Genomic DNA, 13,635 nt, shown 5'->3' with positions numbered 1-13,635 from the left:
TATTAATACTTAATTTAATAAAATATAAAATTTAATTTATTAATACATTAATAAAGTTATTATAATTAAATTAATGTTGGTTTTAATAAATTAGATTATTTTCAAATATGGTTAATTTTGATTAATTATGATAATCATATGGATTTAACAAAATTCGACCTACCTTTATTTTTTAATTTTTTTATGGAAAAAAGAATCATTTAGAAATATATGGGTAAAAAGGTAAATAGCACCATAACTTGCGGGTCAAAATTGTAATTGTGTCATTTCTGCGTGTATATCAGGATTTTTGCGTTGCCCCGTTAAACCCTAGCATTTGGTAGCTCTCCTTTCATCGTCGAAAAGCCCTAGCCTTCCAGTCTCAATTGCTTCGGCGAAAATGGTAGCTTTCCTTCTGCTTGTCTCCTCCTATATTCTCCTTCTCTTTCCGTCTAATATTGTGGACGTATGGAGTAAATTTTGTAGTGGACCAAGTTAATCACTTTGTGATTTGAAATTTGCAGGCAGAAGCTGTGAACCCAAAAGCCTACCCACTAGCAGATGCTCAGTTAACAATAACGATCCTGGATCTTGTTCAACAAGCCGCCAACTACAAGCAACTCAAGAAGGGCGCTAACGAAGGTATGCTATTTAGAAAGTGCTCTTTTTTTTGAGGTCTGTGGCTGTGTTCTTCATTAAGCAATTTATAATGTGGTATGCGTACTGGCCAGCTACCAAGACCCTAAACAGGGGTATATCTGAGTTTATTGTGATGGCTGCGGATGCTGAGCCTCTAGAGATTCTCCTGCATCTTCCCCTGCTTGCAGAGGACAAGGTGACTTCCCTACTGTCCTCGCCTTTGATGTATATTGCTTTATAAGTACCTGTAAAACAAGTATGATCTGCTTTGATTGATTGAACAGTGGATTGTGTGGGCAAATAATGATTCAACACTGAATCAAAAATATATATGTGATTATTGTTTATTGGGAAATAGGTCTTTTCTACAAAAAATTGTTTATTGGGAAATATTAATTAATAATCTATTTTTTTTAAGGTAACTTGAGGATAGTACTCAGCCTCTATTTCGTAACTATACAATGAGGGTATCATTCACATGCCATGCTAAATGCTCTTGACTATTGGGAAATTTTTTATGCTGTTTATATGTGAAAACTGCATGATAGATAATCAGAACCTCTACTGAAATGTGACTGGTGTCTTTTGGCAGTATTTAGGTTTATCTCATCTTTCACCATGATATTTAGATTACTTGATTTAGTGCTTTATGGTCCATTGACTTGATAAAGCATAAATAAGCATTTTGATTTTCTTTGGGTCAAATGGAGTGTATAACACACATGATTGCCTCTTAGTTGACGCAAGTATTTTTTGAATGGCGTTCCTATAGGATTAAATAATATCATGCATGCTAAGGTACATGGGCAAAGGAGGGACAGACAAGGATTTTATGAGTGAAGGAACCTGGAATATTTGCGTATTTGCTTATTTCAATTGCAAATCTCATGCTTGCACTTGTTGGATCCATTGAAAGGGGTTTTTCTAAATTATACTAACCAGGACCCATATAAGTACAGAATATAGACTTTAGTTTATGCCTGAATCATGCCATAGTATTTTATGCTTAGCCATGATTCTGTTAATAAATTGACTGCAAGCAGATCTGTGCATATAGTTCCTTAAGAGGAGTTTCACTTGGTTAGAATACAAAGCTTTTAGCTGAAAAAGATTTTAAATTAGAGCTAAGCTGCTATCATTCTTTAATTATTCATTTCTTTCATTCCCTTGTGGACATCATCCCTTGACAGGCTTCCTAGATTAACTTTTGAGAGCAGCCGTAGGTATTCCATTGGCTATCTGGCCTATGTTCTTTCTGAGCCTCGAATCTGATAGGTCCCAATCAGAAGCCTATTGATTTTGATGAGAATTTTTCTCGTTTCGGTGAGAAAGAACCACAGATTGTTTGCAAATTTCAGATGAATTTTATTGCTGCAAATGGATGTTTAAATACATAAATTTCCAACTGAAACTACCAATAAACTAGGAAGAAAATAAAAAATAAAAGATAAGCTTAAGGATAAGATTGTGGCTGATTCCAGCTAACGGTTAGACTCCATTTTCTGCATGTTTTCCTTATTCTTTTGCATATTCTGCTTGCTGATTTCTGCACATGTTCTTTTACTCAGTCAGCATATCGTTTGGGTTTGATAGTGGGCCGTTGTGGCCTTTGTGGTTTATCAGAATCACATGTCAGGCCTGTCTCGGTGGTTCTTTTTTCATTTTAAGGACACAAAACAATTTTGTTCTCCTTGGAAAATGCTAATCACAACACGAATACTGGGATCTGTTGCCCTATATTACTCATCTAATCATGCTAATTGTGTAACAATTTTGTTCTCTGCTCTGTTCTTTTTGTTTTCGGTCTATTACCCTGAATAGTTTATGGTGATAACTAATAACCTGTTCTATTAAATTTTGCAGAATGTGCCCTATGTATTTGTCCCTTCTAAACAAGCACTTGGTCGGGCATGTGGAGTCACAAGACCAGTCATTGCTGCTTCTGTGACATCAAATGAGGGAAGCCAGTTGAAGAGCCAAATACAACAACTCAAGGTACTTCCTCTTTCCTAATATGCATGATCTGTGTACTTTTGTTTATCCATTGTTTAACAATGATTGTGATTTGTGGTTTTCTTTTCAAAGCATAATTTGTGTTTTTATGTTTTGTGAAATACAGGATGCTATTGAAAAGCTCTTGATCTAAAATGTTATGGAACTTGTACTCGGTGTGATGGGCCTCTGGGATTGTGGTGTTGCTCCCTTTAGAGGCTTTGACTGGTGAAGTTGTTGTGCCCTGCTAAAGGAAGAAGGATTTCAATATTTGACCTTTATTAGAATTTTATATTTTATCTAATTTGCAATATGAGAAAGGAATACTGGTGAAAGTAAAATGATCCAACAAACTTTCTTGTAACGAATTTAATATGTCTTCTTTCTCCTCTGGGTTTTGTATGATCATGAGAAATTTTATTACTTGAGTTCTAGTTTTGAATTGAGCTTTTTCTTTTGGTTATGAAAATGGATGTTTAGGAGCACTTACTTACCGTAATGTTTGTGAAATTGTGTGTTACGTGTTGACTGTCCTATAATTTATGCTGGTAACACAAGCTGCCGTGCTATAAGTTATGAGCACATTGGGTTTGGAATGATGATTTATTCTCAGACTAGTAGCACGAATTCATTTAATAGAATCACGTAATCAACTATTCTACGATCTGGGTGCCTCGAGTTGCAAAAGCAAGGGAATTGGGCTGTAAAATTTCCTTGGTTTTTATTTATCACCTGTTAGTCCGAGATTTTTACATGTTTCTGGTGGTTTTCTGCTACATGACTCGATTTAAATAACTTCAGACGGTAATGTGGTTGAACTCTTTTTCATTCAGAAGAAAAATTCGTTTTGTAGTTGTCTCAAAATTCAGTCGTACAAGCATTACATTAGCACAAATTTTATTACTAGTAACTTCTGCAAGAAAATAAGAGGCAATGAGGTGCGGCGTAATTTTGTAGCATGATAATCATTATTTTATAAAGAAAAAGAAATCAGTGTTTCAAAACCGTGGGCGTGCCGGAGTGGTTATCGGGCATGACTAGAAATCATGTGGGCTCTGCCCGCGCAGGTTCGAATCCTGCCGCTCACGCTTTTTTTACTTATTCCTCCACTTGGTTTTAAGTGCTCCGATTGCTCGACTTACTCCACCTTCTTCTTGTTTATTTTTTTATCCATTATAAAAATGTATATCATATATATATTTTTTTAATTTCAATTTAAATTATTTTATTCCATTCTTTTAAATGAATATATAAAAATATTAGCTTCAACAATCAACCCTAAAAAGTACACATTGCATAAATTCAACACCGACAAATAATTTTCATTTAATAAAACTCAAACAATCAATGTTGCAACTAAGAAATTTTTATGGGGTAATTTACTCCTAAGCTTTGGTATTATCATGTAAATAACATTGATGCACTCATCTTATATTTTGATAAAACTTCAAAATTTACTGTTTAAATATATAGAAATTCCATATAAACTCAATTTTTTTTAATAATTATTTTAAATATAATTTTTATAATTATTTTAAATATAATTTCAGATCTGTCTTAAACATAACCTACTTATGATCTAAATATTATGATGATATTAGGGTTAGACAATACGAAACTATGAAAAATGGTAGAATTGTATTAAGATTTTTGAAGTAAAATTGTATCAATAACTTCGGATTATCCTGAAAAACCATTTCGATATATTCGCAAAAAAAAATTATTGATGGAATAGATAGAAGGAATATATAAGATTAAAAATAAAAAAAAAATAGAAATTTTAAAAGAATATATGTATATGTATGTTTCAGTAAGACAGTTAAAAAATAAAAAATAATTCTCTTAATGCTTCACTTAGTTTAACTTAATGAAAAAACGTTAGTTATACATATATATATATATTTTTTAATGTGCTTGAGAAATAGCATAGTTTTGTATAACACTCTTTGTGTTGTTTTCCTCCTTTCTTTATAAATAAACGAAATTTACTTCTTTACCCCAAAAATTAAGGAGAGAAATTTCGAAATCCCTATGAATATCAGCAAGTAAAAACTCTCCCAGGAGACCTGCGGGACTCCAAGCTTTCCATGCTACAGAAGTCTTATGTCCCGACTGCTCTCTCCCACTCTTCCTCTTCCTCTTCCTCTTCCTCTTCCTCCTTTTCCTTCAAAGATTTCATTTCTAATCCCAGACATTCAGCCATTCTATATATATCCTCAGACTCTGGGTGACACATATCACCTGATGAAAATCCATAGAGTGACAAACTACTTTTGCTGTCACCAACATCCACCCAGCTAAATCCCACCTCCTTCTTCACTCCCTTCTCTCTCATCCCTCTCCTAACTTTTGCCACCTTTTCCCACTCTCCCTTCTCAGCATACAAATTGGATATCAGCACGTATGAGCCTGACCCCATAGGCTCCATCTCCATTAAAATATTAGCTACCCTCTCTGCCATCTCCACATTCCCATGAATCCTACAAGAACCCAGTAAACTTTGCAGCACAGATATGCCTGGCCCTCCTGGAATCTGATCCATCAGCTCTTCTGCCTCCGTTAGTCGTCCTGCACGCCCTAACATATCCACCATGCAAGAGTAATGCTCCGGGAATGGTTCAATCCGATACTCTTTTATCATTGTATCGAAAAGCTGAAGGCCTATATCAATAGTTCCCTTTCTACCACAAGCTGTCAAAACAGATAGAAAGGTGATTGAATCAGGTTTTACCTCTTCTCTCTCCATCTCTTTAAACCAGTTCATCACTGATTCATAGTCTCCATGCCTCGCGTGGGCAGAGATTACTGCAGTCCAAGCAAATGGGCTTTTTTGAGGAGTCTCTCTGAAAACTTTTTGTGACTCACAAATGCTTCCACGTTTAGCATACATGTCAAGGAGAGCACCAGAGACAATTGGGTCAGTGTTTAGTCCAAGCTTTATTATACAAGAATGGCAACGTTGGCCATGTTTTAGAGATATATCCTCAGCATCACCAATTGCATTCAAGACACTGCCAAAGGTGTATTGATTTGGCTTGGACTCCATTATTGCATAAAAGAATGTCTCTAAAGCTGCTTGACATAATCCATTTTGAGCATACCCGGAAATCAAAGCATTCCATGAAATAACTTCTCTATAGTCAAGCTCCTTGAAAACCTTCATTGAGTCTTGCATGGTCTGAAATTTTGAATACATAGTAATGAGACTATTGCAGACATTTGATTCAGATAAAAAGCCAATCTTAATACAAATCCCATGAATCTTTCGACCCTCTTCTACCAAGTTCTGGGTTGTTATAGCATGTAATAATCCAACAAAAGTCACATCATTTGGACATACTCCATCTAATCTCATCTTAGTAAACAAAGCAACAGCATCTTCTCCATTCAGAGATATCATTGTTGTCCAAGACACTACATTCCGTTCTTTCATTCTGTCAAAAATTAATTTTGCATCTTCAATTTCCTGACACTTGGAATATGTTGAGATCAGAACATTACCAACTGACACATGAGCTCCATATCCTGTTTTTATGCACAAACCATGAATCTGTCGCCCAAGCTCTAAGTTTCTCTCATGCCCGCAAGCTGAAACTGCACTAGTAAATGAGACATGATCAAGACTCATCCCTTCTCTCATCATCTCAATAAATGCCAAAATTCCTTCTAACCCATAATTTCCTTCCTGACTATATCCCGATAGCATTGCATTCCAGGAAACTAAATCTCTATTTGGCATTTCGTCAAACACTCTCCTAGCTTCCACCAACCGTCCCCATCTCGAGTACATTGTTACCAAAGCATTGCCAACAAAAACTTCGGAATCCAATCCGGATTTTATTATCAGAGAATGCAATTGCAATCCGAAAAGAAACCCTTCATAGTCCAAACATAGAGCAAGAACAGTAGTATAAGTTACTGCATCAAAAACAATCCCATTCAAATTCATCCTCAGAGCAAATCTCAACGCGTCGTCAATCTTCTGAAACCCAGAAAGTATAGTATTCCAAGAAACAATATCTGGGTTATCCAGCTTCTCAAAGATAATCAGAGCCTTATCCAACTGCTTATCTTTGCAATAAATATTCATTATCGAATTAGGAACCGTAACATATGAAACAAACCCAGAAGTAATCGCAAAGCCATGAATCTGGCGCCCGAGTTCCATGTCTCCACGACAAGCCTTGACGGCAAGGGCAACAGTAACTTCATCGATGTAATTGATGAAACCCAGTTGGAGATGATGCTTGAAGATGCCATGTGCTTGAAATGGCAGGTTTTTGTGCAAAGAATCAAGCATTGAACGGTTAACGGAGAGAGCATTTGGGTGAGTAGTATGGTCGAATAGGTGGTGAGCATGTTTAGGTGCGTGAATATTTTGGGGACAAGACGACTGTTGCTTGGTGTAACTATGGAGGGTTTTGACACAGAGTTGGCGGGTAATCATGAAGGTGCCATGAAAATGAAAAGAATTCACTAGAACCCAAAACTTGAATCGGATTACCGTCATCATTCACCATCTGTACTCGGTTAATTTGCCTCAAGCCTCAAGGGCCGAATCCAGTTAGAACAAATATTAGAATTATGGCACCAAATAATACCAAGCTATCTATACAGAAGTTAGCACGTAGAAAAGGCAACGACATCGGCTCGACAGATCCAATCCACCCTCACTCTTACTCTTTGGTACAGTCTTAAGGCAATTTCGAGCATTGACTTTGTGTTTCAAAAATAATCTTTAAACTAAATGGTTAAAATAAAGTGTTCTTGACAAAGAAGGAAGTCAAAATATGTTTTCTATATATATAAACATAAAATTCATAATTTTTAGTATTTAGAAAACATATTTATTTTAGCTAATTGATTTTATTTTTGCTAGCTAGCCTTTTTTTTCGTAATTTTGTAACACCCCTATGTGTTTTAAGAATATCATTCAACTTATGTTTTATTCATTTATATCCACGAATACATCCAAGATCAAAAGTCTAGTATACATGCAACTCGTTAAGTCTACTTTAAGCAATTTTAGTGTTTCAATTTACAACTTACTATCCCGAATAATAAATGAAAATTAATGACTATTACACTATCAATTTGCTTCCTCTAGGTATTGTCCTACTACCTGAGTTTTCAGCTCCTCTTCTCGTTCTACTGGATCTGCAATGACATATAGTGAGCACATATTCCAGTAAAATAAATTTAAAGTTCAAACAGAGTACGGAAATACATATAGATCGCTCCCACCTATGTCTACCACCATTCTCCTCCCATCCTTCCCCATCTATTGTACTTTTGAACCCTCCCCTAACTATGTCGCCTACCCTTACTAAATCCTCTAGTCATCCTCCCTCCCTATCCAACCTTATCTCAACCTCTCCAGATGCTCATCTATACACCTACTAGACAACGACCATTCTCATGTACTCATCTAACACACTCTGAACATGCTCTTCCCACACTTTCCTATCCATGCACTCACACCCTCCCAACACTCTCTTCCAACAACAGCCCCAACACAAATACTCTAAAAATAAATTACCTATATTCAATCTGCACACATACTGGCCTATAATTGATCACACACACTCACAACAACATCACTTCTTCTCAACACAACAGTAATACATATATATAGTTCCCTTTCATCCAACACATAAAACTTAAAACCATTACTCGTGAAACACATCTCACACACACACACACCGGCCCTAGTTCGGGCACCCACACATGTATCAATAACACCACCAGCAAATATAGAAAACACCTCACACACTCCCACATTATATAGAAATGAAGGGAGTCCGGGTGGTGAACTATTCACAACCCTCTTATTGATCGGGATTTGCATCTTGGTCCTCTTGATCTAAAATTATTAATGAAATGGTGAGCTACACTAGCCTAGTAAAAATATCATGCTACTCACCGATACAAAAATGAATATTGGTAAAAATCATAAAAACAACTAATGGAGTTTTTAATTTAAATAAATTCATTTATCATAAATAAAATCATTTATTACATACTTACCGTAACGAGATTTTCAAAATCGACCTATAGGGGTAATAACACAAATAATATCATAATCTCATATTTAATAAACTAGAACAACAATTTTCTCTTTTTATTTGCTTACTGGTATTCCTGATGTGTTCAAGAAGGTTCCTCAAGATATATCACCTAACCAAGAAGTTGAGTTCATAATGGAGTTGTAACCGGGAACACAACTTATTTTTAAGGCTCCATATCGAATATACCACATGACCGAGAAGTTGAGTTCATAATGGAGTTGTAACTAGGAACACAACTTATTTCTAAGGCTCCATACCGGATATACCACCTGACCGAGAGGGAGACTGAGAGAGGAAGTGGAAGAAGAATAATCGAGCTAAAAGATGATGGAAGCAAGAGGTAAATAAATTCAGAATTTCAACATTTGTGATGATAAATTGGTATGGACTTGGTTAGGTATTCATTTGTGAGGTTGGAAAGAATAGAAGAGATGAGGAATGACGAGTGAAAAGAGTGTGTGTGTGTGTGTGGTGGATTTTAAAAGCGGTATGTCAATATTGGCGACAACTTAGAGTATATTTGAGGCACCGATGTTGGTGCCAGTAGTAGTGTGTGCGTGTAGTGAACTTCGAGAAATGTTGCGCCGATGTTGGCGAAAATTTAGAGAGTATATGAGGCGCCGATGTTGGTGTCAGTGTGGTTGTATACCAATGTTGACGATGAATTGTAGAGTATCTGAGGCGTCGATGCTGGTGCCGGTGTGGTGTGTGTGTGTGTGTGTGGCTAAACAGGGGTCGGTGTGTGTGTGTATGAGATATGTTCACTATTTACTAATGGTTTGTGGTTCAATTGCTTGTTGAGTGTGTGTGTGTTGCTAATATGTGTGTGAGTGGCCGAATTAGGGCCGATGTGGGAGTGTGTGAGGTGTTTTTGATGCTTGCTGGTGGTGTTACTGATACATGTGTGGGTGCCCGAACTAGGGCTGGTGTGTGTGTGTGAGATGTGTCTCAGGAGTAATGGTTTTAAGTTTTATGTATTGGATGAAATGAAACTATATATAAATATTGCTGCTGTGATGAGAAGAAGTGATGTTGTGGTACGTGTGTGTGATCAATTACAGGCCAGTATGTGCGTAGATTGAAGGTAGGTAATGTATTTTTGGAGTATTGGTGTTGGGGTTGTTGTTGGGAGAGAGTGTTGGGAGCGCGTGAGTGCGCGGATAGGGGAGTGTGAGAAGTGTGTGTTTAGAGTGTAACACCCACCAAAATCTTTTTTTTATTATTATTAATAAATATAATTTTTTTATATATTTTTTATTTTATTTTAATTTAATGCAAAAAATTGAGTAAAATTGATGTAGGGTTAAATTAAAAATAATTTTGAGAAAAAAGGGTAAAAATTTGGGTTCTGGAGGTATTTTTTAAAGAAAAATTAGAAATTATGAGTCAAAACACAAATTTAAAAAAATTTACCACGTCAGACGTCCTGTCACCAGCCCTGACCAACCAGGACGCACCAAGTGGTAGAGGCACTTACGCGGAAGGCCACGCGGGAAGGGGGGGGGGGGGGGGGGGGGGGGGGCGCACGTGGGCAATCCGCGTGTGCGCAATCGAACGACTGAGGTCCGTTCCCGCGCGCACGGACGACCTGGATGCGTTCCCTCCCAAACGCAATCGAACTACCAGATTAAAAGCGATCGAGCGGCCCAAATATGATCGCGATGAACGGCTTAAATTCACTTCCTATTTAATCGCGATCAGACGGTCTACATCAAACACGACGAATGACCCAAATCAAAAGTGGATGGGTATAAATAACTCTCATCCGAACCAAACCCTAACCCTAGCCGCTAGAACCCATCACCGAAGAAGACGATCCAGCCGCCGGGGAGCCGACCACCACCACCCACTGCCGCACCGGAACCATTTTTTACTGTAAAAAAAGCTAAAAACTTCTCCTTTTGCACGAAATTAAATTTTAATCTCACTCATGGCTAAATCGGAGTGAAAGAACCGGCCAATTAGCTGAAAAATACTGACGAAGTCTGGCGTCGCCGCCGCAGAGAATTTTACAAACCGCCTCCAATGAGGCCCTTCCTGATTCCCGTTTCGCATAATTTTTCCACTGTTGTAATCACTGTTTTTTTCTCTACAGGTTGATTGAAGCGAAACACCCAACCGCAACGTGAGCCGGAGGAACCGCAGCACTGGAGAGCCCCGCTGTCGGTGAGTTTTAGTTTTTCATATTTTTTCAGCCCACTGAGGCCGTTTAGCTTATGTGCTAGCAGGAATCGATGCAAAATTGGTCGAATTCGGCCAAAAACGGAAGAAAACAGCTTACTCGAGGCGGACCGCCACCGTGCCGGATTTTTGAAATTGGCCGAGTGAGCCATAGGATTGATTTTGGATCTATTTGGAACATTTATAAGTACTATAAGTGTGTTTCAGTTCTCGGAGAAAAATGTATAGAACCTAGGGACCGCCCGTAGACCCAGTAAACCGTTTAGCTTTTCGACGTCAGATCGAGTAAGGATCCCTCACCCTATTCTCAATCATATAATTGAAGTTTAAATAAATAATAATACGATATTATGTACAAATTAAATAGATGTGCATAACTAATTACGGATTGCTAATGGAGCCCGAACCAGACATTGTCTCTATTGATTTATTTTACAGTCTAAAAGTATGATAGTATTTGATTTATCTATTTTATGATTTAAATGCATTTATTACTGTCTTACCTGACTTCTGTTTGATTTAAAATTTGAGACATGATTGCATTACCGGGTGCATGTTTATTTGTTTATGTTATTATGTTTGATTTGGTAATGAAGACTAAGGAAAACAAGAAAGGGATGTGATCAAATAAACAGATAGAATGACAGTCTTACTAAATATCCTGGGAGATGGTGGACTGACCGGTTACATAGGGAACCCCATCATGAACGTTGTCTCATACCGGACGGGGTATGGAGACTTGGTAATTTAGCACTCATATCGGACGGAGTATGGGGACGGTCCATTTCACCCTCATACCGGATGGGGTATTGATGTTTAATATCTTGGCAATTATACTGGACGGGGTATGGGGACGACCCTGTAATTTAGATTGTTAAGGAAAATGGTTCACGTGTAGCAGGGACACCCCTATGAACCCCCGTGAATACTAGTAGGCTGGTGAAATGAGAAACGGTTATGATTTGGCTTATTGTTAATGGATATGAATTTATGATATGTTTTATGTTGCGGATTGTTCATGAAGTTATGATCTATATGGTATTATTATCTCTACAGGTTGTTTTCATAAATTCCACTACGATAAGTGAACGGTAAATAGTTTTATGATTGATAAATGAATTTGCTAAATTTAGTGCTCCATTAGTTGTTTTGATTTTATATCAACCTTTACTTCTGTGCTGGTGATATAGTGTGATATCCTTACTGGGGTAGTGTAGCTCATCCTTTATTTAACCATTTCATATCAAGAGGACCTGATTCCAGAGCCCGATCCGCAAGAAGATTGCGAGTAGATGCTAGATACTTTCTATTTTTTATTATTTTTCTTATTTTTCATGTTTCTTTCAGAGAATTCATTCCGTAATATTGTTTAGTACTTTTAAGTTATTGTGTAAGGGATATAAATCTTAACCTTTTATTTCGCTTCCGCACTTAAATTATTATTATTTTTTTTTTTTGGATTTCCAGAGTTGTTACACAGAGTGTGTTAGGTGAGTACATCAGAGTGGTCGCTGTCTAGAAGGTGTATAGACAAGCATCTGGAGAGGTTGAGGTAAGGTTAGATAGGGAGGCAGGGTGACTAGAGGATTTAGAAAGGGTAGGCAACATAGTTAGGCGAGAGTTCAAAAGGACAATAGATGGGGAACGATGGGAGGAGAATGGTTAGGTAGGCGTAGGTGGAAGCGGTCTATATATATTTCCATATTCTGTTTAAACTCTGAATTTATTTTACTGGGCGGTGTGCTCACTATGTATCATTGCAGATGCAATAGAACGAGAAAAAGAGTTGGAAACTCAGGTAGTAGGACAATACCTAAAGGAAGCAAATTGATAGTGTAATAGTCATTAATTTTTATTTATTACTCGGGATAGTAAGTTGTAAATTAAAATACTAAAATTGCTTGAAGTAGACTCAACGAGTTGTATGTATACTGGACTTTTGATTTTGGATGTATTCGTAGATATAAATGAATAAAACACATGTGGAATAATATTGCTGAAACACCCAGGGTTAATTGCCAATTTGCTATGGATTAAAATTTATATTTTAATTAATTCATAATTCAATTTTTTCTCACATATAAATAAATGTAATTGAACTCCTAGCAAGTATGAAATTAATATTTTTATTTCTTTTTTTAAAAAAATACATAGTGAGGAAGATATTTAATTAATGTTATTATTTTTTAAAATATAATAAAGTAAAAAATAAATTATATTAATTTAACTAGATATATATATATATGTATGTATGTATGTATATGTAACTTTAAGAAAAGTAAATTCAAAATAATTATATTATTCAGTTTATTTTGGACAAATTAATTAGTATATGTAAATAAATTTTCAAATAATTTATTAATAAGCTAATTAATTCAGAATTTATGAAGTGTATGGCTGGTATTTGGCTGGACCAACCAAAACATTTCGTGGCTGCACTTCAAGTCTGTATGAACCTCAAAAAAGCATCCCAACAAATTAAAATGATGGCCGACGTTCATCCCCGATTTCACTTCATTCTTCCTGGAAGTATGTATACATATACTCACAAAAAACCTAACTCCCTTTTCAGACCATATACATTTCACGATGAGATTTTGTATACATACATACATATATATATATATATGTATATATGTGTATACATGTAACAGATGTATCAAATTAATTTATGGGTCACCATCATCATATGAAATAAGTAACTTAATTAATTTCATTCTTCTGTTTATATTACCCACAAACATGATTAGGGTCTATATTATATATATATATATAT

The 13,635-nt window shown here is 36.3% G+C and overlaps 2 protein-coding genes and 1 non-coding gene across 3 annotated transcripts; 2 read left to right on the top strand and 1 right to left on the bottom strand.

Moving 5' to 3' along the window:
• The first annotated feature begins 256 nt into the window (after positions 1-256).
• On the top strand, positions 257-3,033 carry LOC110812736 (Ribosomal protein L7Ae/L30e/S12e/Gadd45 family protein). The gene is made up of 5 exons (XM_022039572.2): positions 257-382; positions 504-621; positions 711-814; positions 2,482-2,613; positions 2,738-3,033. The coding sequence occupies exons 1-5, from the start codon at positions 380-382 to the stop codon at positions 2,762-2,764; spliced, it is 384 nt and encodes a 127-aa protein (XP_021895264.1). The 5' UTR covers positions 257-379; the 3' UTR covers positions 2,765-3,033.
• Positions 3,034-3,616: 583 nt separating this feature from the next.
• Positions 3,617-3,698, top strand: TRNAS-AGA (transfer RNA serine (anticodon AGA)). Its single transcript has one exon. It is a non-coding gene; the product is annotated as a tRNA-Ser (tRNA).
• Positions 3,699-4,437: 739 nt separating this feature from the next.
• LOC110812730 (Pentatricopeptide repeat (PPR) superfamily protein) lies at positions 4,438-7,390 on the bottom strand. The gene has a single exon (XM_022039566.2). The coding sequence runs from the start codon at positions 7,121-7,123 to the stop codon at positions 4,712-4,714; it is 2,412 nt and encodes an 803-aa protein (XP_021895258.1). The 5' UTR covers positions 7,124-7,390; the 3' UTR covers positions 4,438-4,711.
• Between the last annotated feature and the right edge of the window lie 6,245 nt (positions 7,391-13,635).

Source organism: Carica papaya, chromosome 7 (assembly GCF_054855325.1).
Source record: "Carica papaya isolate Zhongbai chromosome 7, ASM5485532v1, whole genome shotgun sequence".
Lineage (NCBI taxonomy): Eukaryota > Viridiplantae > Streptophyta > Magnoliopsida > Brassicales > Caricaceae > Carica > Carica papaya.
This window is presented reverse-complemented; position numbering and strand designations above follow the sequence as displayed.

Bases quoted from the DNA above. Each gene is read 5' to 3' on its own strand.
- LOC110812736 (XM_022039572.2), top strand. The intron at 622-710 runs GTATGCTATTTA...CGTACTGGCCAG, and splicing joins CAAGAAGGGCGCTAACGAAG to CTACCAAGACCCTAAACAGG. The intron at 2,614-2,737 runs GTACTTCCTCTT...TGTGAAATACAG, and splicing joins GCCAAATACAACAACTCAAG to GATGCTATTGAAAAGCTCTT.
- LOC110812730 (XM_022039566.2), bottom strand. From the start codon at position 7,123: ATGATGACGGTAATCCGATTCAAGTTTTGGGTTCTAGTGAATTCTTTT.